This window comes from Diaphorina citri, unplaced genomic scaffold, assembly GCF_000475195.1.
Source record: "Diaphorina citri unplaced genomic scaffold, Diaci psyllid genome assembly version 1.1 scaffold6, whole genome shotgun sequence".
NCBI classification, from domain to species: Eukaryota; Metazoa; Arthropoda; class Insecta; order Hemiptera; family Psyllidae; genus Diaphorina; species Diaphorina citri.
The window spans coordinates 297266-321044 of NW_007377445.1; the positions used below are offsets into that span (position 1 = coordinate 297266).

Sequence of the window (23779 nt, forward strand, 5' to 3'; positions counted from 1 at the left end):
TTTTGATTTAATTACCTCTGTTTCTAAACATTAGATAGGAATATTTAACTTCGACTGATTCCTTCAACTTGAATGGGAATCAGATACCCATTAACCCATAAGACAGCGATACCTGTAATCAATGGAATCTGCTCATGTACAGGTGATGGTATTAGTCTAATGGTTAGATTCTAATGGTTGGATTCTAATCAATAAATTAAATCCAAGTTCAAAAACCTGGTGCCATTATATCTTTGCCTCTTCATATCTATTGGCCATTTTCAAATTATGGTCGTAGATATGGCATTTCCACCAATTTTGGTTGTTCTTTTCACATCTCCACCAATTCTGATTGTACTTTCGACACCTCCACTTGTTTACCATTTGAAATATCTTTTTCTATAACATTCTTGAATATTTCTCATATTTTAATGCAACAAATTATCGCCTCTTAGACTAAAAAAGGATATTTTGTTCAAATAAAAGGGTATATGTTTATAGGGTTGACATTGACAGTCATCAGTCCTGATCGACTAATAACTTTCTCATTGTCAGTTACTAGGTACGGAAGAGGGTCAATTAATTCGAAAATAATTAAGATTGGCCCGAAGGTTTGAAAGCCCCTGGGAGGTCCCCAATATTGTACGTAACCCAAAATGTAACCTTAATTACACAGACGAAAAAAGAACACGTAGTTACACCAAACTATGTAGTACTGTGTTTCAAATAAAGGTACTCATTAAAATCGAGCTTTTAGCGTTTTACTCGTACGTTCACTAGATTTTATGCTGATTGTCAATATTGATAAAACTTTTGAGTACATAACGATCTCAGGTGATCAGAAGCCAAATAATCTGGCCGGGAGGTATCAAAATCTACTCATTAAAATCGAGCTTTTAGCGTTTTACTCGTACATTCACTAGATTTTGTGCTGATTGTCAATATTGATAAAACTTTTGAGTACATAACGATCTCAGGTGATCAGAAGCCAAATAATCTGGCCGGGAGGTATCAAAATATTCCACTAAGGCTGTAATAGGCGCTAAAAGTTCAGCAAAGCGTGGGGGAAAGCTGGAGGGTAAAAGTTACAGGTGCTATCATGGAAGTTCAGAGAACGTCGTGGAAAGCTGAAGGTTTGACAGTTAAACTCTGGGTAATGTTTTCACAGAGAAATTTGACAGTAAAGTTAAACTCAGGCGAAAATACTCGGTGAATTCACTGCAGAGGAAATTTGAGGTAGAGTAGCTAGTTCCATAGTGCCATGAACTCTGTTTTTCCTGAGATACAAAATGATCCCGTACACGGCAAAATCGCTAGTACCCAGTACCCGGTAGCAATCTCTTCAGTCACATTTGTAAATTTGTACCATTTGCCTCGTCAACTACTAAATGTAAACAACCAGTGGACAGCATGATGTATTAATGTTCAACAATAACAATGGGATAGGTTGATGTCGCTGTTGAATACTGATCTCAGGACAACTTTCAGTACCTATATGGTGTCGATCAATCGTGTCTACAAGGTGAGCTTTATACCAGAGTGTGCAGGCTCATATAGAATTAGACGAGCCTTTGAATCGGCTGAATCACTCGTACCCTGACCGGCCAATTTCAGGACTTTGGGGACTACAGGAAACGGATACTCACTCTCGTGGGAGAGGATGGGCTCTGTCAGCATTTTGGTGAACCTGACGATACTATTCTCGATGTGAGGACTAGAAGAGAAAAGATAAGATTGCAAGCGAGCCTTAGGTCAGAGAGTTTTAGGAGATATCCCACTAAACCAGATCCCCCAGAATGGGAATGTCTTTAAACTACTGTCTGAGTTTTCCAGGCCGCTTGCCTCACATCATTGATACACGTTACGCAGGAAGCGTACGGTCAGAACTAAGCCAGTGCAGCCAGTGTCATTGTAACCTCAATTACCGCCTAAAGAAATGGGTTTAGCTGACTTAGCGAGACCCCAAGCTGCCGTCTGCGCCAGAAATAACTGTAATACTTAGTTCAACTTTAGACGTTATTCATGCATCTGTTCTCTAAGTCTGAAGTGCCTTTCAAAATGAAAGAACGACTTCAGATTTCGTTAATTGATGGGTTTGTTCCTGGTGTTAAAATCTGTGCCTGGTGTTCCTCAACATCGCAAAGTCGATAGCGATCCGTTTGGCAACCTTCTCCCAGGAAGAGGAATTGACAAACGAGTTTCATATTAAATCAACTCCAACACGCCAAAATATCGTCCAAAACATTGTACATTTTCTAGGTGGGTAGGTGTGCATACAAGCAGGTACTGGTAAATGATACAGTAGGTTGCAAACTTGTACATATTGCCTCCGGGTCAGGCGTGGAGCTATACATTTCAATCATGAAAGTTATTAAAGTTCAGGAGGGAAATAACAAGAATACGTCATCCGTAGTGCTTGTCTCACTCAAAGAGTAAAACCAGGTACATACATTACAACATGTCTCCCTTCCGAACTACTTAGTAGTGCTTGTCTTACAAAAAGTGTAAAACCGGGTACACACACACTTAAACATGTCTCCCAACTTAATTTTCTAACCTGGTATTTCGACAGATTCGAGTCTATGTGATATCACCCATATCAGTAAACGTAGCGCAATAGGCACATCCACTAAACTTAGTGGATAAGTCACATTTCCTGAGTTGAAGAGGATGACCGTGTCTCTTCTTGGATTCAAACCGCAGTCCCACGCAACTACGAATCCAACACCACTAATTTTACGGTGGTCAAAGTCTCATATAATTGAGGATAAAATTCAATGCTTCAGATATAATTTGAACCCACGACCTCCTGATTAACAAAGGGGACCACTCAGCTACCACGGTTTTCCCAATCACGTCACTTCGGCCACACATTTCCAGTCACATTAGCCAGAACTATCTCTCCTACAAACGCGTTCGGTGCGCATTGTTGGCGTAGCTCCAGCTTGGTTCTCGGTACCTGGAGTACTGTGGTACTTCTAGAGGAAATCACTTGTCCCAACGTGATTCTATTATAGAATCTTGTGTAATATCGTGTTTGACCTTTACTTCGGACTGTGTGGGGCTCCATATTGTTCTATTGTGGCAGAAAAAGGCGTGTACACTGATCGCTACAAGTGTTACAGCTGTTACATGTGCGAATACAAGTCGTGGAATTCAAGATGAAGTATTGAAGTTCTGACTCCGAGATCTTGAGGTCCTCTATACAGAATTACAGACAGCGAGAATACCACATCCATAGAACCTAGAAACAGGTAAAGTAATTGGTGAACAAGGTATATCTGTAGATACAAGACCTGTGTCGTAGAACACTCGCAGATATGTACATACGTGGCTCGATAACAAGACATAAGAGCTCATATAGGCAGAGAATATACAGACAAGATTGACAACAATGGCGAAATCAATCACCAGAAATGTATTTATCTTCCTAAAGCATGTTCTGAGTGCCTACTTTGAACGTTTAAGATACTCTAGGGCCGAGTTTAGAGAACCTAAAGCGCATGCAAGACATGGAACTTTGAACTATGACAGTCAACTAAATATGGACAATGAACTTCTGGGGTCTATAACTCTGTACATTACACATTAAACGACGAACATTTTTTCATAATATTAAAACCAAAATTAACGGTCATTTGGTATTTAAAATCCCATAGTTAAATATGGAACTATGTATAAAACCGGGCATTCGTTCGACTGACCTCAGACGGTAATAGTAATATGTAGTACTCATACTCAGACGGTATTCCCGACCAAAATATATTCGGCCCTGGAGTCATCATATCTAAAGACACATCCTCATTAATGTACAGATAAATAGACATTGATGGTACTTGTGTATGCTAATGGTAGTACGACAGACGGTTTATCTCTGATCTCCAGGTAGGTATTTGTCACATTAGTCAGCATAATTTCAGAGACCAGTGGCGACTGCGCCGATGAGGACTTGATGGAAAAATGTAGACATAAGGAATAGGTATGTACCTACCTACCTAATATCTAAACGTAGAAAAAAGCATGTAGCAGGTAGCTATGTAGTATTGAACTCGCAAATTTTTCAAAGAAAAGAGCGTTCCAAAATCAAAAAGTAAAGAAATGGGATTAAATATTGGCTTAGGAAAATTTGAATCAAATCAAGTTTGGTCATCAGGAGGTCGCAAGATCAAATCGCAGGAAAGGCATGGAATTTCATTTCCAACTCCTTGCTGATCTGACAACAGATTTATGGTTAGGATCGCGTATAAAAACGGTAAGGAGTCACTTAGAGCAGGGAGTGCTGAGGTAAAGGGACTCCTTGGTTTCATTCGAACACTATGAATAAGTACGACTATAATTCTTCTACAATCCGGAGGTCGCGAGTTCATATCGCAGGAAAGGCATGGAATTTCATTTCCAACTGCTTGCTGATCTGACAACAGATTTGTGGTAAGGATCGCGTATAAAAACGGTCCCTACAGTAAAAGTAGTCACTTACTGGGAGTGCAGAGGTAAAGGGACTCATCAGTCTCATTCGAGCACTATGAGTAAGTATAAGTAAGACTATAATTCTTCTACAATCTGCATGGTCTCAGATACCTTCTATTTTCTACATAATATGCAGACAAGAGAGTGGTAATCAAGTGACACTTGTGAGTCTGATAACTCTGATATACTCGTACGGAGACGGGAACTTTTGCAACAATTACACCATTTGTATCTCCTGATAATCCTATTGTGATGTCACTGGTGGCAAAGTTCTGCACCAAGCAAGGTCGAGGAACCCTCGTACACTTGTGTGTGTATGTTCGTTAAGAATAAACTAAGAATCAACTGAGAGCTAGATAACACAGATGAAATATATATATATATTTCGTGTGACAAAGTTAAAAAACCCCTGCGAAGGTTCACAGAACATATATTTGACAAAATAGCAAAGGTTCCCGAAAATTAAGAGTGGTTGGAGGATAAAAGTATTTTGTTCCCGAATCTTAATAAAATTGGCATGCATCATGCATGGAGATAATTACGAGTAGGTATATGAAAATAATATCATTATAAGTATCTTACCTGAATCGATCAGTTCCCGCGGGAAACGTGAGGCTATGGATTTTCTTCAAATGTTTGGATAATGCTGTGGACGTACAGTAAACGTTCGAACACACATGACATACGTATCTGTGGACACCAAAAATAGAATTGAGAGCAAATCAGTTTAAAAACTCTAGTTAACCAGATTAAGAAATTGATTAACTGGAGAAACCGGAAGAGATCCTGCCGTCAAAGCCTTATTCGTGGCTAGGATTGGATATAAAAGAATACAATTCAGTTTTTTTTTTCAGACAGTTCTGGGGAGGGATTTTTCCGTCAGTATTTCGACCATTATCCTCTCTCTAAACGTACCTCGATCTTTCCCCCATACAGCCCAATAGTTAAAATCGACCTTCACAAAGTTACCGAGTCTATCACGTACCTTGATCCCTCATGCTTCGACTTGACATGATCATACATAGTTCGTCTACACAGACACGTATACTGACAGCCAGGGTAATCACAGGATAGCTTTGGTCTTTTCTCCTTTGGCAGATGAATCTTCTTGTGATCGAGGAGTTGATAGTTTGAGATCGTTCTGAAAACGGAAAACCGGGTAAAATAGATTAAAAGTGGACACTGAAAAAGATCTAAAAGGCTAAAGACTGTCGAAATATTATATTCTCGCCTTTTTCAAAATTATGAACCAACAATGATTGATATGAGTTTTCAAGTATCCCATACTTAAGACCTCATCTATCAACAAAAGGACGTTCCTGTAACACCACCGATGTTATAACCTACCCCCAACTCCCACTGAATTCAATATCCTTGGAAATTATAGCATACCAGTTTGGTTTCGGAAAACTGGCCCCTTGAGGCCTCAAAGAAGACCTGTGCTGCCGAGGTAAAATAGATTAAAAGTGGACACTGAAAAAAGATCTAAAAGGCTAAATAAAGACTGTCAAAATATTATATTCTCGCCTTTTTCAAAATTATGAACCAACAATGATTGATATGAGTTTTCAAGTATCCCATACTTAAAAACTCATCTATCAACAAAAGGACGTTCCTGTAACACCACCGATGTTATAACCCACCCCCAACTCCCACTTGAATTCAATATCCTTGGAAATTATAGCATACCAGTTTGGTTTCGGAAAACTGGCCCCTTGAGGCCTCAAAGAAGACCTGTGCTGCCGACAGTTTTTGCAAATCTCTTTCTACGAGGTGCTAAGGTTGTAAATTTTCAGAGTAACACAACATATTTATGTATTACAAAACCATATTCATCAAAGGTTGCCTTGTTTTCAACTTACTTAAGGCTATGTTGTTTGTTTTCAACTCACCTAAAATCACACTGGTTGCATTTAAACATGTGGTGCTGGCCATCCAGATGCTTGTAGCGTATGTGAGTGGCCAAGGTGGACGCAGACAAACACATGGCCTGACATATGTTGCACTGTTTGGTATACACGTGGTTCTGGACATGATTGTGAAGCAGAGACTCCGTGCTGAAGTACTTCTTGCACAAGTTACACTGGGGAGGAAATTCAGATTACCTAAGGGTTAATTGGGCTGATTGAGTATTGGATACATGGGGAAAGATGAGTATTAGATACATGGGGAAAGACGAGCTGGTCAGCCCAGTTAGCTTGCAGGGTATTGCGTCTGCCTTGTAAAAGGTAGGCTGCGGGTTCGATTCCCGCCCGGGGCGAAATTTATCCTGATCAGATTATGTTCTATTTCGGAACGGTTGAATCTCTCCTAGCATGTCCTGCCTACTTCTCTTTGCGATTTCGGGACAGATAAGATCTCCGTTGTCACATTTTCGAGTCCAAGTGAAATGCATTTTGAGTTGTATCAAGTGGGAACGACATTTGTAATTTCAACTTTAAATATGACAAACATTGAACTATGATTAAATAACACGATTAAAGTCCCTTATCATTACCTGCAAGTCCTGGTCTTTCTTCAGCCGATGGCAATGTGTTTTGAACGCGCTTCTCGTCTTGAACATATCACCGCATGTAGGACATGCCACCTGCTTGAGCTGGGTATGTTTCAGTAGATGACGTATCATCATGGCTTTCCTATGAGCGGTAATCCTAGGGTTACAATCTGAAATGAATCGTGATTTGATACAAATAAAAAACAATAGAAAGTAATAAATATAGGTACAGGCTTAGTTGAAGAAAAAAAAAGGTCTGACGAGGTATAAGTGTAGCAAGTTTCAAGTCGATCGGACCAAGTGGGTCCAAAGTTAGTTAAAATATTTGATAGATCGACCTTCCACGCAGTACGCGTTGCACCCTTGCCCAACTTAGATCAGGGCAGTACTGCTTACTCAACAGATACCTGTCCAGAATAGATGGAGTAACACCAAACTTGGGTCCGAAGTGCAATACCGGGCCACATGACGTCTCAAAAATGGTCTCAGCAGCTCAACTTGGGACTGAACATCGATATTTTAATAACACTTTACATGACTGACACCCTTATTAAACAATAGACAACAGTGTCTCACTGTCTCTATTTTCTATTTTTAGAATTTTTAGTTATAACAAATTTTCCGTCAATTTTTTTAAAGAGGTTTGACAGAGGGAACTGTAACTGCTAAGGTCTTATCGTCCCGAAATCGAAGAGAGAAGGAAGACAGGATAAGAGAAAGCCAGCCGTTCCGAGAACGAATATTACCCTATGAGGATAAAATCCGCCCCGGGCGGAAATCAAACCCGCGGCCTAGCGCTTACAAGGTAGACGCGCTACCAACTAAGCAGGATAAGCCTCTAGTTGCTTACTTTTCCACTCGCACGGTAACTTGACATACTGGTTCGCCTTCGTGTGGAATTTCTCCATATGATGATCAATGTGAATCTCATAGGCAAACATACTGACGAAACTCTGCCGACAGTTGTTCCACATACACACGCGATTCGTCTCCCGAGTCTTGAACGTGTTGACTCGCACTGGATTGAATGAGCATTTCTGAAAAATGAAACCGAAGAAGTACGTTTACTAAGGGCATGGCTTCTTAGTCATCCTGTCATACAGAACAGACCAGAGTTGAATAGGTAGAAAAATTGAATGGGTAAGAGGCAGAGTGGATCAAGTCCAAAAAACGACTTTTTGAGTTTTGTATAGGTATCATTAAAAAAGAGTGCAAAAGGATCTATCAGATTTTAAATTGGTTGCTAACTTCACTTTAGTGTTGTATTGAATTGAGAGCAAAAACGAAATGGCTGGGTATATCTTGAATTTTGACCAGTTCTAAACTTTGACTCCATTTATCTTTTTTTGGACTTGGTCCATACATTCAATTATTGGTACTGTTCACTAAATTGATGAACCTTTATTGTTTACTTACCTTGAGTGAATCTCTCTTAGCACAGTTGAGTCCAACACACTTGAGAGCTGTATGATATGCATGGAAATACAGATGAAACACACAGTTCTGTGCTTCTAATATGGCAAGACAGTCTTTCCATTGACACTGGTACTTTCCTGCAATACAAGACAATGAGTTGTATGTTATGTTGGATCCCAGTCTAAATGCACTAATACCTTTGCTACTTCTTCAACAAGGGAAATTTCAGGCTAGTATAGTCCCTGCTTAAAGCCCCCCCAGACAGACTAAGCTGGTCTACTCCCTGTTCAAAGTCCCCCAGCCAGATTATGAATAAAATAGCTTATACATATTATCAAAAACAAATGAACAAAAATTCACAAAAATTACCATTGTCCAGGAACTTCAAATGTTCTGTGTGTTTTTTCACATGGTTGGCAAAGTCATATTTGTTCCTGGTCATAGGGAATGTGCAAGGTTTATCATCGAACATCCATTCGCAATTGAGAGTCAGCTCTTCGTGTGAGAATAGAACTCCAGCTGGTCTCTTTTCCTCTTTGCCTGACCCTTTGGCTACAAGAATAATGTCAGTGCTCTCTGAAAAATCAAAGAAACAGCAGTTATACAAAAAAAAAAAATAGGTATCTAGGAATGGTCCAATGCTTACTTATATCTTCCCAAATCTTCTTTGACATTATACACATAAACAAAAAATATGTTTATTTACATAATATCCAGTATGGTTTTCATTTATACCCTAATTACACTGATGAAATCTGCATATGAGAGAAGAATGCATTATTTGAAAGGCCTTCAAACATGAACACAACCACCTGTCAAGTCAATCTCATTTTAAAAATTATAATCTTACCTGATGGGCTCTCTTCATCTTCATCCTCGGTATTATTTCGTTTCCTTTTAGCTCTCTGGCTGTTTTCTTTGCCAAAGAAAATCTTGTCTTCATCTTCGTCACTTGGCTCAGGACTAGTTTCATCAATATTGATTACCCTCTGATTGTGTCTCTTGTGCTCAGTGTCTGTCAGAATGCCTGTGGAACCTGGAACAATTGAATGGACAAAGTGAGCTTTAAGTTTTAACCCAACATTATTTCTCTGAGTTTGTCTGTTTGTTCTACCTAAAGTCTGTTTAATTTTATGGCTTTGGCACCAGTCTGGTACAACACTACAACAGGTAAAATTCAGAAAAATATCCCTAATATACAAGACCCCCCAGCTATATGAAACAGGCTTGTGGTTTCTACTTACAAGAAGTTACACTCTCACAGTAGGTAGAATTTGCTTCCAATATAACAGAACTATTGAGGTCTGCAGCATCATCAAGAGCACTGGTAGTTGGTTTTGTGTCATCAATATCTTCCACATCAGTTTTCACCTCTTGCACTGAAACATTCAAAATTCTTTACATAAACTAAATTTCATGTAGGCATTCACAAACCAGTCCCAACCCTCAATCATTACTTAGTACTAACCCAAGAGAAAATAAACAAACCATGCTAATGAATAGAAGTGTCCACAACAGAGCCTTGACCAGAGCTCTGACCCTTGTACCAACCTTTGCAGAAAATGAAGAAATTGAGCCTAGTATTTTTTTGGAGATGTATGATGGGTTTGTATACATTTTTGATAACATTCTAACCTCAAAATTTTCAAGCATATCTAAATATGCAGGAGGTTTCAGGCTTCATTGTGGACACCCTGGTGTGATGATCTAATGGTCTCAGTGGAAGTCAAGGGTCAATTTTCTTGAGAGGGTAAATGGTCCATGGGTACTTGTGCAGAAGTCACATCTGTGGAATATTGCTACCAAAGGAACTGGCACAAACAAGCAGTGACCAGTGTAATTAGGTTAAATGCAAGAAAGAGTTTTCACAATTAGAGCAGTGATTGGTGTTATAGGGTTAGGTTAAATACAAAAAGGAGCTTTCCTTTTCCACGGACGTGACTTCGCCTTCATCTCACTAATTTTTCATGTATTACGTATAATCTGAAATAGGCTGAGAACACCCAGTAATAGTCAGGAGCACGTGTTGCCTCAGACAGTCACCCATCCAGATATCAACCACGTGCGACGTTGACTAACTTCCAGTGATCTCTCCGGAACTGTTGCATTTAACGTGCAATAGCCATTAAATTTAAATGTTGTTAGATAGGGTTTTATTTTATTTAATGTCACGGTAAACCTACTAAAGTTTCCACTGACGGAGATTTGACCCACCATTCGTTGACAACCTACCCGCCTATTCACATTAACCTCACCCAACCTTAATGGGGTCAAGACAATCAAGCAGCACGCAATTGTCCAGATAGTCACCCATCCAGATACCAACCACGTACAACGTTGATTAACATCAGTGATCCATCAGGAACTGGTGCATTCAACGTGCTATCGCCTTAGGATAAAATCAGAGTGGAGAGGAGAGCAAAGATCATAGAGCTTTATGCCCTCAGCTCAATGTGGTTTGAACACTGAACTCGTCGCTTCCCTCCATCCTTCATCGCTTCCCTCCATCCTTCGTCGCTTCCCTCCCTCCTTCGTCGCTTCCCTCCATCCTTCGTTGCTTCCCTCCATCCTTCGTCGCTTCCCTCCCTCCTTCGTCGCTTCCATCCATCCTTCGTCGCTTCCCTCCATCCTTCGTCGCTTCCCTCCATTTTTCGTCCCTTCCCTCTACGAGCTCTATGCTCTCCACTCTGTTTTGATCCTTAGGAGCTGACTTTGGTGTTTTCCCACAGGAACATCACTCCTCTCCCTCACTCTCTCCACTGCTTCGAGTAGCGTCTGAATTGTCTCCATCCTCCTCCATTTTCTCTTCTTCTATTTTCTTACTTGGACTTTCTTTACCTTCTGAACCTCCGTTTTTCTCTTTTCCCATTGATTGTTTGCTCTCACCTTGCAATTCGTTCCCCGATTCTTTCTGTCCTATCGATTCTTTGCTCTCACCCTGTAATTCTTTCGCCGATTCTTTGTTCTCACCTTGTAATTCTTTCGATTCTTTCTCGTCTATCGATCCCTTCCCTGCTTCTTTCTTCTTCTTGTCTTCCTCCTCCAAAAACGTGCACTGCCTTCATTACCTTGATTTAATTTATGATCATCAGATTCCATATTATCACTATTTAGTATTAATTAATGAGATTAAAATTGAAAGAATCACATTTCTCCCAATACTTTTTTGCTTTTTTTTTGGCAAATTTCAATTTTCAAATCGTTTACATTTTTAAATTTTGCCGCTAAATATTTGTTGGCGCAATTTTCCATGTTGGCCACCTGTTGAATTAATTTAAACTCGTTTCATACGATGCTGTGAACGATCAGTCTCCGTATCTGTGTATTGATTCCAAATAATTTGACCCTTTTCCTGATATTTTCCAACTAAAACTTCATATAAAATGCTATGGAAACTATTTATTGCGCTAAAAAAGTTCATTTCAATAGACGAAAGTTCACGCGAATCCAATTTTACCTTTCGCACATTTTCATTATGCTGGCACCACTGATACTCTTCTTGAAATTCAAAATGGCTTTTCAGTTTTCAGTAAACAACTTTTTATTTTTCTGTGAGCTGTGAGCGGTGAATGAAGAACGAAAAAGTGTAGTGCAACTGAAATCGTTGAAACGTTTAATTTTCTTTTGGTGTTCTTTCATCATGGCCTCTTTAGCTAATCTCACAGATGAAGAAATAAGAACCTATCTAGTGAAATATAATCTACCGATTGTTCCCATAACTGATTCCACGAGAAAATTATTACTGAAGAAAATTCAAACGGCCCTCGACGGAGGTGGTTCTACTCCAAACGACAAGAAGTCTAGTAAGAAATCTACTTCTAGGTCGAATGTTCGAGTCTTGAACGTGTTGACTCGCACTGGATTGAATGAGCATTTCTGAAAAATGAAACCGAAGAAGTACGTTTACTAATGGCATGGCTTCCTAGACGACCTGTCATACAGAACAGACCAGAGTTGAATAGGTAGAAAAATTGAATGGGTAAGAGGCAGAGTGGATCAAGTCCAATAAACGACTTTTTGAGTTTTGTATAGGTATCATTAAAAAAGAGTGCAAAAGGATCTATCAGATTTTAAATTGGTTGCTAACTTCACTTTAGTGTTGTATTGAATTGAGAGCAAAAACAAAATGGCTGGGTATATCTTGAATTTTGACCAGTTCTAAACTTTGACTCCATTTATCTTTTTTTGGACTTGGTCCATACATTCAATTATTGGTACTGTTCACTAAATTGATGAACCTTTATTGTTTACTTACCTTGAGTGAATCTCTCTTAGCACAGTTGAGTCCAACACACTTGAGAGCTGTATGATATGCATGGAAATACAGATGAAACACACAGTTCTGTGCTTCTAATATGGCAAGACAGTCTTTCCATTGACACTGGTACTTTCCTGCAATACAAGACAATGAGTTGTATGTTATGTTGGATCCCAGTCTAAATGCACTATTACCTTTGCTACTTCTTCAACAAGGGAAATTTCAGGCTAGTATAGTCCCTGCTTAAAGCCCCCCCAGACAGACTAAGCTGGTCTACTCCCTGTTCAAAGTCCCCCAGCCAGATTATGAATAAAATAGCTTATACATATTATCAAAAACAAATTCACAAAAATTACCATTGTCCAGGAACTTCAAATGTTCTGTGTGTTTTTTCACATGGTTGGCAAAGTCATATTTGTTCCTGGTCGAACAAAAATTCACAAAAATTACCATTGTCCAGGAACTTCAAATGTTCTGTGTGTTTTTTCACATGGTTGGCAAAGTCATATTTGTTCCTGGTCATAGGGAATGTGCAAGGTTTATCATCGAACATCCATTCGCAATTGAGAGTCAGCTCTTCGTGTGAGAATAGAACTCCAGCTGGTCTCTTTTCCTCCTTGCCTGACCCTTTGGCTACAAGAATAATGTCAGTGCTCTCTGAAAAATCAAAGAAACAGCTGTTATACAAAAAATGGGTATCTAGGAATGGTCCAATGCTTACTTAAATCTTCCCAAATCTCCTTTGACATTATACACATAAACAAAAAATATGTTTATTTACATAATATCCAGTACTTATGTTTTCATTTATACCCTAATTACACTGATGAAATCTGCATATGAGAGAAGAATCCATTATTTGAAAGGCCTTCAAACATGAACACAACCACCTGTCAAGTCAATCTCATTTTAAAAAATATAATCTTACCAGATGGGCTCTCTTCATCTTCATCCTCAGTATTCTTTCGTTTCCTTTTAGCTCTCTGGCTGTTTTCTTTGCCGAAGAAAATCTCGTCTTCATCTTCGTCACTTGCCTCAGGACTAGTTTCATCAATATTGATTACCCTCTGATTGTGTCTCTCGTGCTCAGTGTCTGTCAGAATGCCTGTGGAACCTGGAACAATTGAATGGACAAAGTGAGTTTTAACCCAACATTATTTCTCTGAGTTTGTCTGTTTGTTCTACCTAGTCTGTCTAATTTTATGGCTTTGGCACCAGTCTGGTACACTACAACAGGTAAAATTGAGAAAAATATACCTAATATACAAGACCCCCCAGCTTTATGAAACAGGCTTGTGGTTTCTACTTACAAGAAGTTACACTCTCACAGTAGGTAGAATTTGCTTCCAATACAACAGAACTATTGAGGTCTGCAGCATCATCAAGAGCACTGGTAGTTGGTTTTGTGTCATCAATATCTTCCACATCAGTTTTCACCTCTTGCACTGAAACATTCAAAATTCTTTACTTAAACTAAATTCCATGTAGGCATCCACAAACCAGTCCCAACCCTCAAACATAACTTAGTACTGACACAAGAGAAAACAAACAAACCATGCTAATGAATAGAAGTCTCCACAACAGAGCCTTGACCAGAGCTCTGATCCTAGTACTGACCTTTGCAGAAAATGAAGAAATTGGGCCTAGTATTTTTTCCGAGATGTATGATGGGTTTGTATCGAGGAGCTTAAGCTTCCTTTTATAGCTCCATGGTTTGTATACATTTTTGATAACATCCTAACCTCAAAATTTTCAAGCATATCTAAATATGCAGGTTTTAGGCTTCATTGTGGACACCCTGGTGTGAATGGTGTGATGATCTAATGGTCTCAGTGGAAGTCAAGGGTCAATTTCCTTGAGAGGGTAAATGGTCCATGGGTACTTGTGCGGAAGTCACGTCCGTGGAATATTGCTACCAAAGGAACTGGCACAAACAAGCAGTGACCAGTGTAATTATAGGGTTAGGTTAAACGCAACAAAGAGTTTTCACAATTAGAGCAGTGATTGGTGTTATAGGGTTAGGTTAAATACAAAAAGGAGCTTTCCTTTTCCACGGACGTGACTTCTGCATAATTACCGGTCCATGTTCTATGGTTGATGGTTGCTGTTGTGGCCATGCACCTAATGTATACAACATGCTTTTGACACTACTTCTAAGTACTTGCTTTTACAGTTCATGATCAAGATTTTGACTTACCATTAGAAGGACTCCCACACTCACTGGTCTCATACTCGGGAAGGGTAAAGACATCATTGTCTTCCATATTTCGATCTTGCAGTATCTATCACGGTATGAGGTATGAGATCTAACCGTCAAAACTTTGTTAACTTTGGACTTTATATTTCTGCTTTTGCTTTTGAATCTTTTGATTTTGGCGTTTTGCCGTTTTTTTTTTTTTATTATTATTATTATTTTTTTTTTCTTTTCAAAACTTTTCCATTTTTCCCGCGAATACATTCTACCTCTGTGGACTAATTGACTCTGTGCTCTTTGCACGATGACGTCATTCGATGATCTGATTTAAAAAGAACTTTCAAAAATCAAAAAACAGTCGAAATCATAAAATCAAAATTTATTGATACCTCTTTAAATGACAAAAATTTATCACTTATATGAAAAAATTAAACGATCATGTAAAATTTTAATTTACACAGACACAACCAAAATGCGAATAACTACGAATGACGTCACTGGTACAGAGGTAGAGTGCATGGCCACAGAGGTAATGTAAAATTTGAATTTTTGTGATAAATAAAGCGAAACCCGCGAAAGATAAGAAAGTTGATATTTGGGTTAATTTCTTCAATTTCTTCTTTTCTAACAATTTTGTATTTCCACCTGTATATTAGAACATGTAAAACTTGTCTTGATACCTGAAAAAACCCTACTCAATCAGTATTTTCTCAAGTACAGGAAGGTAGTATGTTTATAAGATTTTTTTTCTAACAATTTTGTATTTCCACCTGTATATTAGAGCATGTAAAACTTGTCTTGATACCTGAAAAAACCCTACTCAATCAGTATTTTCTCAAGTACAGGAAGGTAGTATGTTTATAAGATTTTTGCTTCAAGGTTCTCAAAACACCTAGCTCAACAGGTGCTCTGTGTGTTTTCCATAACTTTATTTTGTGCTTGGATATTGATTGAAGATGTCAAAGGTTATTCCAACCCCCAGATCTTGGCCAATTTTTGGAACACTTATCTCTATCCTAATCAACAGGTGCTCTGTGTGTTTTCCATAAATTTATTTTGTGCTTGGATATTGATTGAAGATGTCAAAGGTTATTCCAACCCCCAGATCTTGGCCAATTTTTGGAACACTTATCTCTATCCTTAAAGAAGGAGGTGGTAAACAGCTTCACAGATATGTAGAAAAAAGACACCAAGAATTGGGACCAATTTACAAAGAAAAGATTGGACCTGTTGAAGCATACTTTTTAAATGATACTGCTGATGTGCGAAAAGTGTTTGCTTTAGAAGGAACATATCCCAAGCATATTTTACCACAGTGTTGGGAAAAATACAGGAAGTTGTATGGATGTGACAGAGGACTGTATTTTATGTAAGTCACCCTTTGTTTTAAATGTTTGTATACCAAATTTTGTTGGACAAATTGTGGAAGAAAGGAAAAAAAATGATAGATGTACTAACAGATCTAAAATGGTTGTTTTAAAACTTGATTTTTGGATGTTTAGTCAATAGCTAGGTACCTATAATACCTAAGTGTTTCCTGAAAGTATTATGGGGGCATTGCATTGCAGCAAAATCCTAAAATACATTCTGCAAGCTGGAATGAGAAACAGCATTTGGTTGATGTGGACATTATTGAGAAAATATACAGCCTATTAAAAAGTCCTTTTTTTTCTTTCAGGGATGGTCCAGAATGGATGAAATACAGAAAAATTATGAATAAATATTTGTTGAAGAATTACAGTGCTGGTCCAGAGCATATTTTACCACAGTGTTGGGAAAAATACAGGGAGTTGTATGGATGTGACAGAGGACTGTATTTTATGTAAGTCACCCTTTGTTTTAATTGTTTGTACCAAATTTTGTTGGACAAATTGTGGAAGAAAGGGAAAAAAATGATAGATGTACTAACAGATCTAAAATGGTTGTGTTAAAACTTGATTCTTGGATGTTTAGTCAATAGGTACCTACCTAAGTGTTTCCTGAAAGTATTATGGGGGAATTGCAGCAAAATCCTAAAATACATTCTGCAAGCTGGAATGAGAAACAGCATTTGGTTGATGTGGAGATTATTGAGAAAATATACAGCCTATTAAAAAGTCCTTTTTTTTTCTTTCAGGGATGGTCCAGAATGGATGAAATACAGAAAAATTATGAATAAATATTTGTTGAAGAATTACAGTGCTGGTCCACAGCAGGAGTTGACCAAGGAATTATTCAAAGCATTTGAGCATGACATTGTTGAATCAACTAAAGCAAATAATAAACCTAGTTTTGAATCACACCTCTATCAGCTGTCAATTAATTGTGAGTACAGCCTCCATTGTATTGCCCCCCCCCCTTCCCCCCTCCCCTGATGGTTTAATCAAGGAAATGTGTTGCTTACTGGTTCAATCAAGGGAATGTGTTGCTTACTAAATACAAATGAAATGAAATTACCATTCAGTAGGAGGCCATTTTCTAATTTTTAGAAAAAAGCCTAGGTTTTTTTTATTATTTTAGTGATTTTTTCATACTTGTCTGCATTTCCTTTTATAAATGTTTCAGTTATCATTGCCCACATGCTGGGTACACCATTCATCTCCCATTACAAGGAATTATCGAAAGAAATTCATGACCTCTCACAAGTGGTGCATAAAATATTTGAACACAGTGCTGCCTTGTCTATGCTGCCTATTAATTTATCAATCAAATTAAAACTATCTGCTTGGACAAAATTTGTGGAGAGTGTACATCAAAGTTTGGCTTTAGCATCTGAGCTGTTGCATAAAATGGAACCGTTCAATGGTGATGGACTCTCTTCCAAATTGAAGGAAGTAGAAAATGTTTCACCTGAGTCGATAAGAAGAATGGTCATAGATTTTATTCTAGCTGCAGGAGACACAGTAAGAAATGTTTTTGTAATTACCAATTAATAGGTGTCTACTATTCTATCTATTTGTTTGCTGACATGGTAGAATGAAATTAACTATGTTTACTTTTTTTAAGTAAAGAGCACATTTCACATACCTACCTTTAGTTGAAAAAAAAAAAAAAAGGTGTCACCCCATTCTATTATTCAGAAGAAAAATTGCAATAATAATCCTATCATATGTATATGTTCTGCTTTTCTCTTTCAAAGACAGCAATATCCACCCAATGGATTTTCTATTTGTTGGGAAGACATCCTTCCGTCCAAGATCAACTCTACCAAGAACTCCAAAAGAATAACGACTGCTTGAATAATGAGATCATAAACCACGTCATACGAGAAGGTCTGCGCATGTACCCTATTGCCCCTTTCATCACCAGATTCATGCCCAAAGATGTCGAGGTAAGCTCACAGATGTGAAAATCTTTGGGTAAAAATAACCATGAAACTCTATTTCGTGTTAATATATAGGCTGGGCGGCGCGGCGCTTCAAACTCTTGACGTTCGTGCGCCTCCCGGCACGCTTGATATCCCGATTTTTCATTTATTTTAGTTTTTAAAATCGATAGAGGTTAGAGGGAATGTAACTACTGAAGTTTTATCGTTCTGAAATCGAAAAGAAAAGGAGGACAGGATAGGGAAAAGCCAGTCCTTCCCTTTAGATGTTTACTAGTGGGCTAGATTTTCATCCCATTAACAAATAAGAACAAAGGAATGTTTTTTTACTAGATTAAAAAAAAAAAAAAAAAATCCTGAATGGCAGTGACTGGAAATAACGTTTAATAAATCCATTTCAATCTGTTTCAGATCCGAGGCTATCTGATTCCCAAGGGCTCCCTTGTCCTGTTGTCAGTCTTCTCCAGCAGTCACAACCCAGCCTACTTCCCATCGCCTGAACAGTTCCAGCCTAGTAGATGGAAGAGGGATGCCAACAAAAAGTACATCAACGTGGTAGAGCCCTATGCCTCACTGCCGTATGCTATGGGCGCCAGGTCATGTGTTGGTAGGAAGCTGGCTCAGACCCAAATGTGCTTGACCATCGCTCAGGTAAGTCACAAAAGATCTAACCAGCTCGCAGTGACATAGGGCGTTTATTATAGAGATGGTAGAAAATGGCAGTGTGTGGCAGAAAAAAAAGATATCTTTTCTTTACTCTGCCATCACCATTCGGCTACAACTGAAGCCGCTACAACAACAACAACAACAACAACAACAACAACAACTTATACCAATAATAATCCTCAGGTAGGGAATCATGAAGTTTGGTGCAGTTAAATTTGACCAGTTAGAAAAAGTTACTGAACGAAATAAGGTTAGAGGAAATTTGCTCATAAATCGGTCGGTCGATGTCGACTGAAACCATATACTGCCTGGACAACATAAATTCACCTCGTCGATCGACGTCCATCGACTATGTGTGGGAACAGCTTTACATTTTGGGCCAAATTGGACCTTGAAAAAAATTCCGAGTGCACTCAACCTTCAATTGTATTTTTTGATTTGATATTTACGAGGCGGAGTGTATCCTTCTATGCTTTTCTTTAAATGTATTTGTAATAATTCGTATTCCCTCCTGTTTCTTTTGCAGATCGTTAATAACTACCACATCAAAGTAGACAAACCAGTGGATGTTGTGTTGAAAATTGTCAAAAAATGTAATGTAGGACGCCACCTATAGGTTGATTCGGTAAGTATTGTATGAAGTTTTCGATATCATGGGATTTGAATCCGTAAGATTGGTTTGGGTCAGTCGCGGATAATTCAACAAACTTAAGACGTATCCATACTGAGATACAACAGCTCAAATACAAGCTATAATGAACGTTGAACAACTCCGAGCTAAGTCTAGCCTCATATTGACTTCATGTTGGTTCAACTTTAGACGTTATTCATGCATCTGTTCTCTAAGTCTAAAGTGCCTTTCAAAATGAAAGAACGACTTCAGATTTCGTTAATTGATGGGTTTGTTCCTGGTGTTAAAATCTGTTCCTGGTGTTCCTCAACATCGCAAAGTCGATAGCGATCCGTTTGGCAACCTTCTCCCAGGAAGAGGAATTGACAAACGAGTTTCATATTAAATCAACTCCAACACGCCAAAATATCGTCCAAAACATTGTACACATATTTTCTAGGTGGGTAGGTGTGCATACAAGCAGGTACTGGTAAATGATACAGTAGGTTGCAAACTTGTACATATTGCCTCCGGGTCAGGCGTGGAGCTATACATTTCAATCATGAAAGTTATTAAAGTTCAGGAGGGAAATAACAAGAATACGTCATCCGTAGTGCTTGTCTCACTCAAAGAGTAAAACCAGGTACATACACTACAACATGTCTCCCATCCGAACTACTTAGTAGTGCTTGTCTCACAAAAAGTGTAAAACCAGGTACACACACACTATAACATGTCTCCCAACTTAACCTTCTAACCTGGTATTTCGACAGATTCGAGTCTATGTGATATCACCCATATCAGTAAACGTAGCGCAATAGGCACATCCACTAAACTTAGTGGATAAGTCACATTTCCTGAGTTGAAGAGGATGACCGTGTCTCTTCTTGGATTCAAACCGCAGTCCCACGCAATTACGAATCCAACACCACTAATTTTACTGTGGTCAACATCTCATATAATTGAGGATAAAATTCAATGCTTCAGATATAATTTGAACCCACGACCTCCTGATGAGCAAGGGGGACCACTCAGCTACCACGGTTTTTCCAATCACGTCACTTCGACCACACATTTCCAGTCACATTAGCCAGAACTATCTCTCCTACAAACGCGTTCGGTGCGCATTGTTGGCGTGGCTCCAGCTTGGTTCTCGGTACCTGGAGTACTGTGGTACTTCTAGAGGAAATCACTTGTCCCAACGTGATTCTATTATAGAATCTTGTGTAATATCGTGTTTGACCTTTACTTCGGACTGTGTGGGGCTCCATATTGTTCTATTGTGGCAGAAAAAGGCGTGTACACTGATCGCTACAAGTGTTACAGCTGTTACATGTGCGAATACAAGTCGTGGAATTCAAGATGAAGTATTGAAGTTCTGACTCCGAGATCTTGAGGTCCTCTATACAGAATTACAGACAGCGAGAATACCACATCCATAGAACCTAGAAACAGGTAAAGTAATTGGTGAACAAGGTATATCTGTAGATACAAGACCTGTGTCGTAGACATAAGGAATAGGTATGTACCTACCTACCTAATATCTAAACGTAGAAAAAAGCATGTAGCTATGTAGTATTGAACTCGCAAATTTTTCAAAGAAAAGAGCGTTCCAAAATCAAAAAGTAAACAAATGGGATTAAATATTGGCTTAGGAAAATTTGAATCAAATCAAGTTTGGTCATCAGGAGGTCGCAAGATCAAATCGCAGGAAAGCCCGATTCTTTCTCGCCTATCGATTCTTTGCTCTCACCTTGTAATTCTTTCGATTCTTTCTCGTCTATCGATCCCTTCCCTGCTTCTTTCTTCTTCTTGTCTTCCTCCTCCAAAAACGTAACGTTGAACAACTCCAAGCTAAGTCTACCCTCATGTTGACTTCATGTTGGTTCAATTTTAGACGTTATTCATGCATCTGTTCTCTAAGTCTAAAGTGCCTTTCAAAATGAAAGAACTACTTCAGATTTCGTTAATTGATGGGTTTGTTCCTGGTGTTAAAATCTGTTCCTGGTGTTCCTCAACATCGCAAAGTCGATAGCGATCCATTTGGCAACCTTCTCCCAGGAAGAGGAATTGACAAACGAGTTTCATATTAAATCAACTCCAACACGCCAAAATATCGTCCAAAACATTGCTTGCTGATCTGACCACAATTTATGGATAGTACTGACTTACCGTAGGGAGTACTGAGGTAAAGGGACTCATCAGTCTCATTCGAACACTATGAATAACTACGACTATAATTCTTTGACTATGATATGACTATAATTTTCTTCTTTTACAATCTGCATGGTCTCAGATACCTTCTATTTTCTCTACATGCGCAGACAAGAGAGTGGTAATCAAGTGACACTTGTGAGTCTGATATACGGAGACGGGAACTTTTGCAACAATTACACCATTTGTATCTCGTGATAATCCTATTGTGATGTCACTGGTGGCAAAGTTCTGCACCAAGCAAGGTCGAGGAACCCTCGTACACTTGTGTGTGTATGTTCGTTTGCCTGCGGGGCATAACTTGATTCTTGATGCGCCCAGTGGTGTGGGCAATGGGTGGCTTCACCAGACCATTGCCCTGATATACTGATCGAACAAAACGAGGTCTATTGAACACGAAGATTTTGTTTTTGGTTGCCAGCCTAGTAAGCTTGGAAGGTAGCGCCTTGTAAGCGCTAAGTTCGGTTCCCGCCAGAGGCCAATTTTATCCTAAACAGATAAGGTTCGGTCTCGGAACGGCTGGCTTTCTCCTATCCTGCCTTCCTTCTCTCTTCGCTTTCGGGTACTGATCGAACAAAACGAGGTCTATTGAACACGAAAATTTTGTTTTTGGTTGCCAGCCTAGTAAGCTTGGAAGGTAGCGCCTTGTAAGCGCTAAGTTCGATTCCCGCCACAGGCCAATTTTATCCTAAACAGATAAGGTTCGGTCTCGGAACGGCTGGCTTTCTCCTATCCTGCCTTCCTTCTCTCTTCGCTTTCGGGACGATAAGACTCAAAAAGCCCACTCTGAGGCTTAGGTGTAGGGGCAAACAGCCCTAAAGGTCGGGTTAAGGTTATACGGATCTACGAAATAAGTAAGAGTAAGTTGTTTCTGTCGATTTGTTCTGCGATAAATGTTCAAAACGAAGACGAAGAGTGACGAGGACTGCCGTGAGAAACCATTACAAAATCATCACTTCTTCCTTGATTTCATCCTCAAACCTTCTGCTCTGGTTGTGATCAGACTCCCTCCGGATTCCAAGCATTGATTCGCCTGCTTATTACCCAGGTACTTGCTGTTTGCAGTAATGTTGGGTTTCATTTTGATTGAATTTGAAACGTGCTTACATTTGGAGAGTTTCTTGAATCTCTTCTGTTCTTTCTTTGACGTCAAAATTGTCGGGTTTATATGAGCGATAGTCTTGGGAGTCAATCCTTACACCTAATCAAAAATAATATAATCAAATCAGAGGATTATGTAGTCCGGTTAGGGTCACTGCTCATTTCCAAGGCTCTGATTATACGACTTGGTGACTCAACTATCGATTGTCCATTGTGACTCTTGGGCCCCATTGCAGACTTTGAAATTTATGTAGTTACTTTTCTCTCAGGGTCCTTTGAGTCTTTGGAGGGTTGAGCTAGGAGAAAAGATCAAAAGGAGTTTGCTAATCTTAGGAGTTTACCTTTCGCCCCAAGTCCCTCAAACTTTGCAGAATAGTTTGATAAATTATGTAGATCAAAAGTGCCCATGAGCTTGATTACAAAAAAGTATAGTTCGACAGCGGTGGCTGCTATTAATAACCAAAATTGTGAAGGAAGGCTCTGAAAAAAGAAGCTTATGGCTGACCAGGTATGCGGTATATAAGGAATGGGACACCCTGTACTGTGAGAAATTAATGCATGCATACGAGATGAAACTAATGATAGTACATTAAGATTAAGACAAAGGTATTGACAAGCCAATGGAGCATTACCGTTATCTTAGCATACAGAGTGTTCTAAACTTTAAACAGAAAACCAATGTGTACAACATATTTATGTATTACAAAACCATATTCATCAAAGGTTGCCTTGTTTTCCACTTACTTAAGGCTATGTTGTTTGTTTTCAACTCACTTAAAATCACACTGGTTGCATTTAAACATGTGGTGCTGGCCATCCAGATGCTTGTAGCGTATATGAGTGGCCAGGGTGGACGCAGATAAACACATGGCCTGACATATGTTGCACTGCTTGGTATACACGTGGTTCTGGACATGATTGTGAAGCAGAGACTCCGTGCTGAAGTACTTCTTGCACAAGTTACACTGGGGAAGAAATTCCGATTTCTTGTCAAAAAATGTAATGTAGGACGCCACCTATAGGTTGATTCGGTAAGTATTGTATGAAGTTTTCGATATCATCGGATTTGAATCCGA

The 23779-nt window shown here is 39.0% G+C and overlaps 2 protein-coding genes across 2 annotated transcripts; one reads left to right on the top strand and one right to left on the bottom strand.

Annotated features, from left to right (window-relative positions):
• Positions 1-1494: 1494 nt before the first annotated feature.
• Positions 1495-15001, bottom strand: LOC103524553 (histone H4 transcription factor). Its single transcript, XM_026819864.1, has 11 exons — positions 14812-15001; positions 13925-14059; positions 13543-13728; positions 8726-8932; positions 8357-8493; positions 7791-7977; positions 6944-7110; positions 6339-6529; positions 5432-5587; positions 5029-5136; positions 1495-1693 (listed from the first exon to the last, which is right to left on the bottom strand). Exons 1-11 carry the CDS (start codon positions 14876-14878, stop codon positions 1495-1497), a joined length of 1740 nt encoding a protein of 579 aa, XP_026675665.1. The 5' UTR covers positions 14879-15001.
• An 828-nt stretch (positions 15002-15829) lies between these two features.
• Positions 15830-19394, top strand: LOC103524562 (cytochrome P450 315a1, mitochondrial). The gene is made up of 7 exons (XM_017449655.1): positions 15830-16177; positions 16487-16630; positions 16925-17112; positions 17353-17690; positions 17927-18118; positions 18524-18763; positions 19305-19394. Exons 1-7 carry the CDS (start codon positions 15888-15890, stop codon positions 19392-19394), a joined length of 1482 nt encoding a protein of 493 aa, XP_017305144.1. The 5' UTR covers positions 15830-15887.
• The last annotated feature ends 4385 nt before the right edge of the window (positions 19395-23779 follow it).

Bases quoted from the DNA above. Each gene is read 5' to 3' on its own strand.
- LOC103524562 (XM_017449655.1), top strand. From the start codon at position 15,888: ATGTCAAAGGTTATTCCAACCCCCAGATCTTGGCCAATTTTTGGAACA. The intron at 16,631-16,924 runs GTAAGTCACCCT...TTTTTCTTTCAG, and splicing joins GACAGAGGACTGTATTTTAT to GGATGGTCCAGAATGGATGA. The intron at 18,764-19,304 runs GTAAGTCACAAA...TTTCTTTTGCAG, and splicing joins TGTGCTTGACCATCGCTCAG to ATCGTTAATAACTACCACAT.
- LOC103524553 (XM_026819864.1), bottom strand. From the start codon at position 14,878: ATGGAAGACAATGATGTCTTTACCCTTCCCGAGTATGAGACCAGTGAG. The intron at 8,933-13,542 runs GTAAGATTATAT...TTGATTTTTCAG, and splicing joins AGATGAAGAGAGCCCATCTG to AGAGCACTGACATTATTCTT. The intron at 1,694-5,028 runs GTAAGATACTTA...TTTCTCTTCTAG, and splicing joins GCGGGAACTGATCGATTCAG to TCCTCACATCGAGAATAGTA.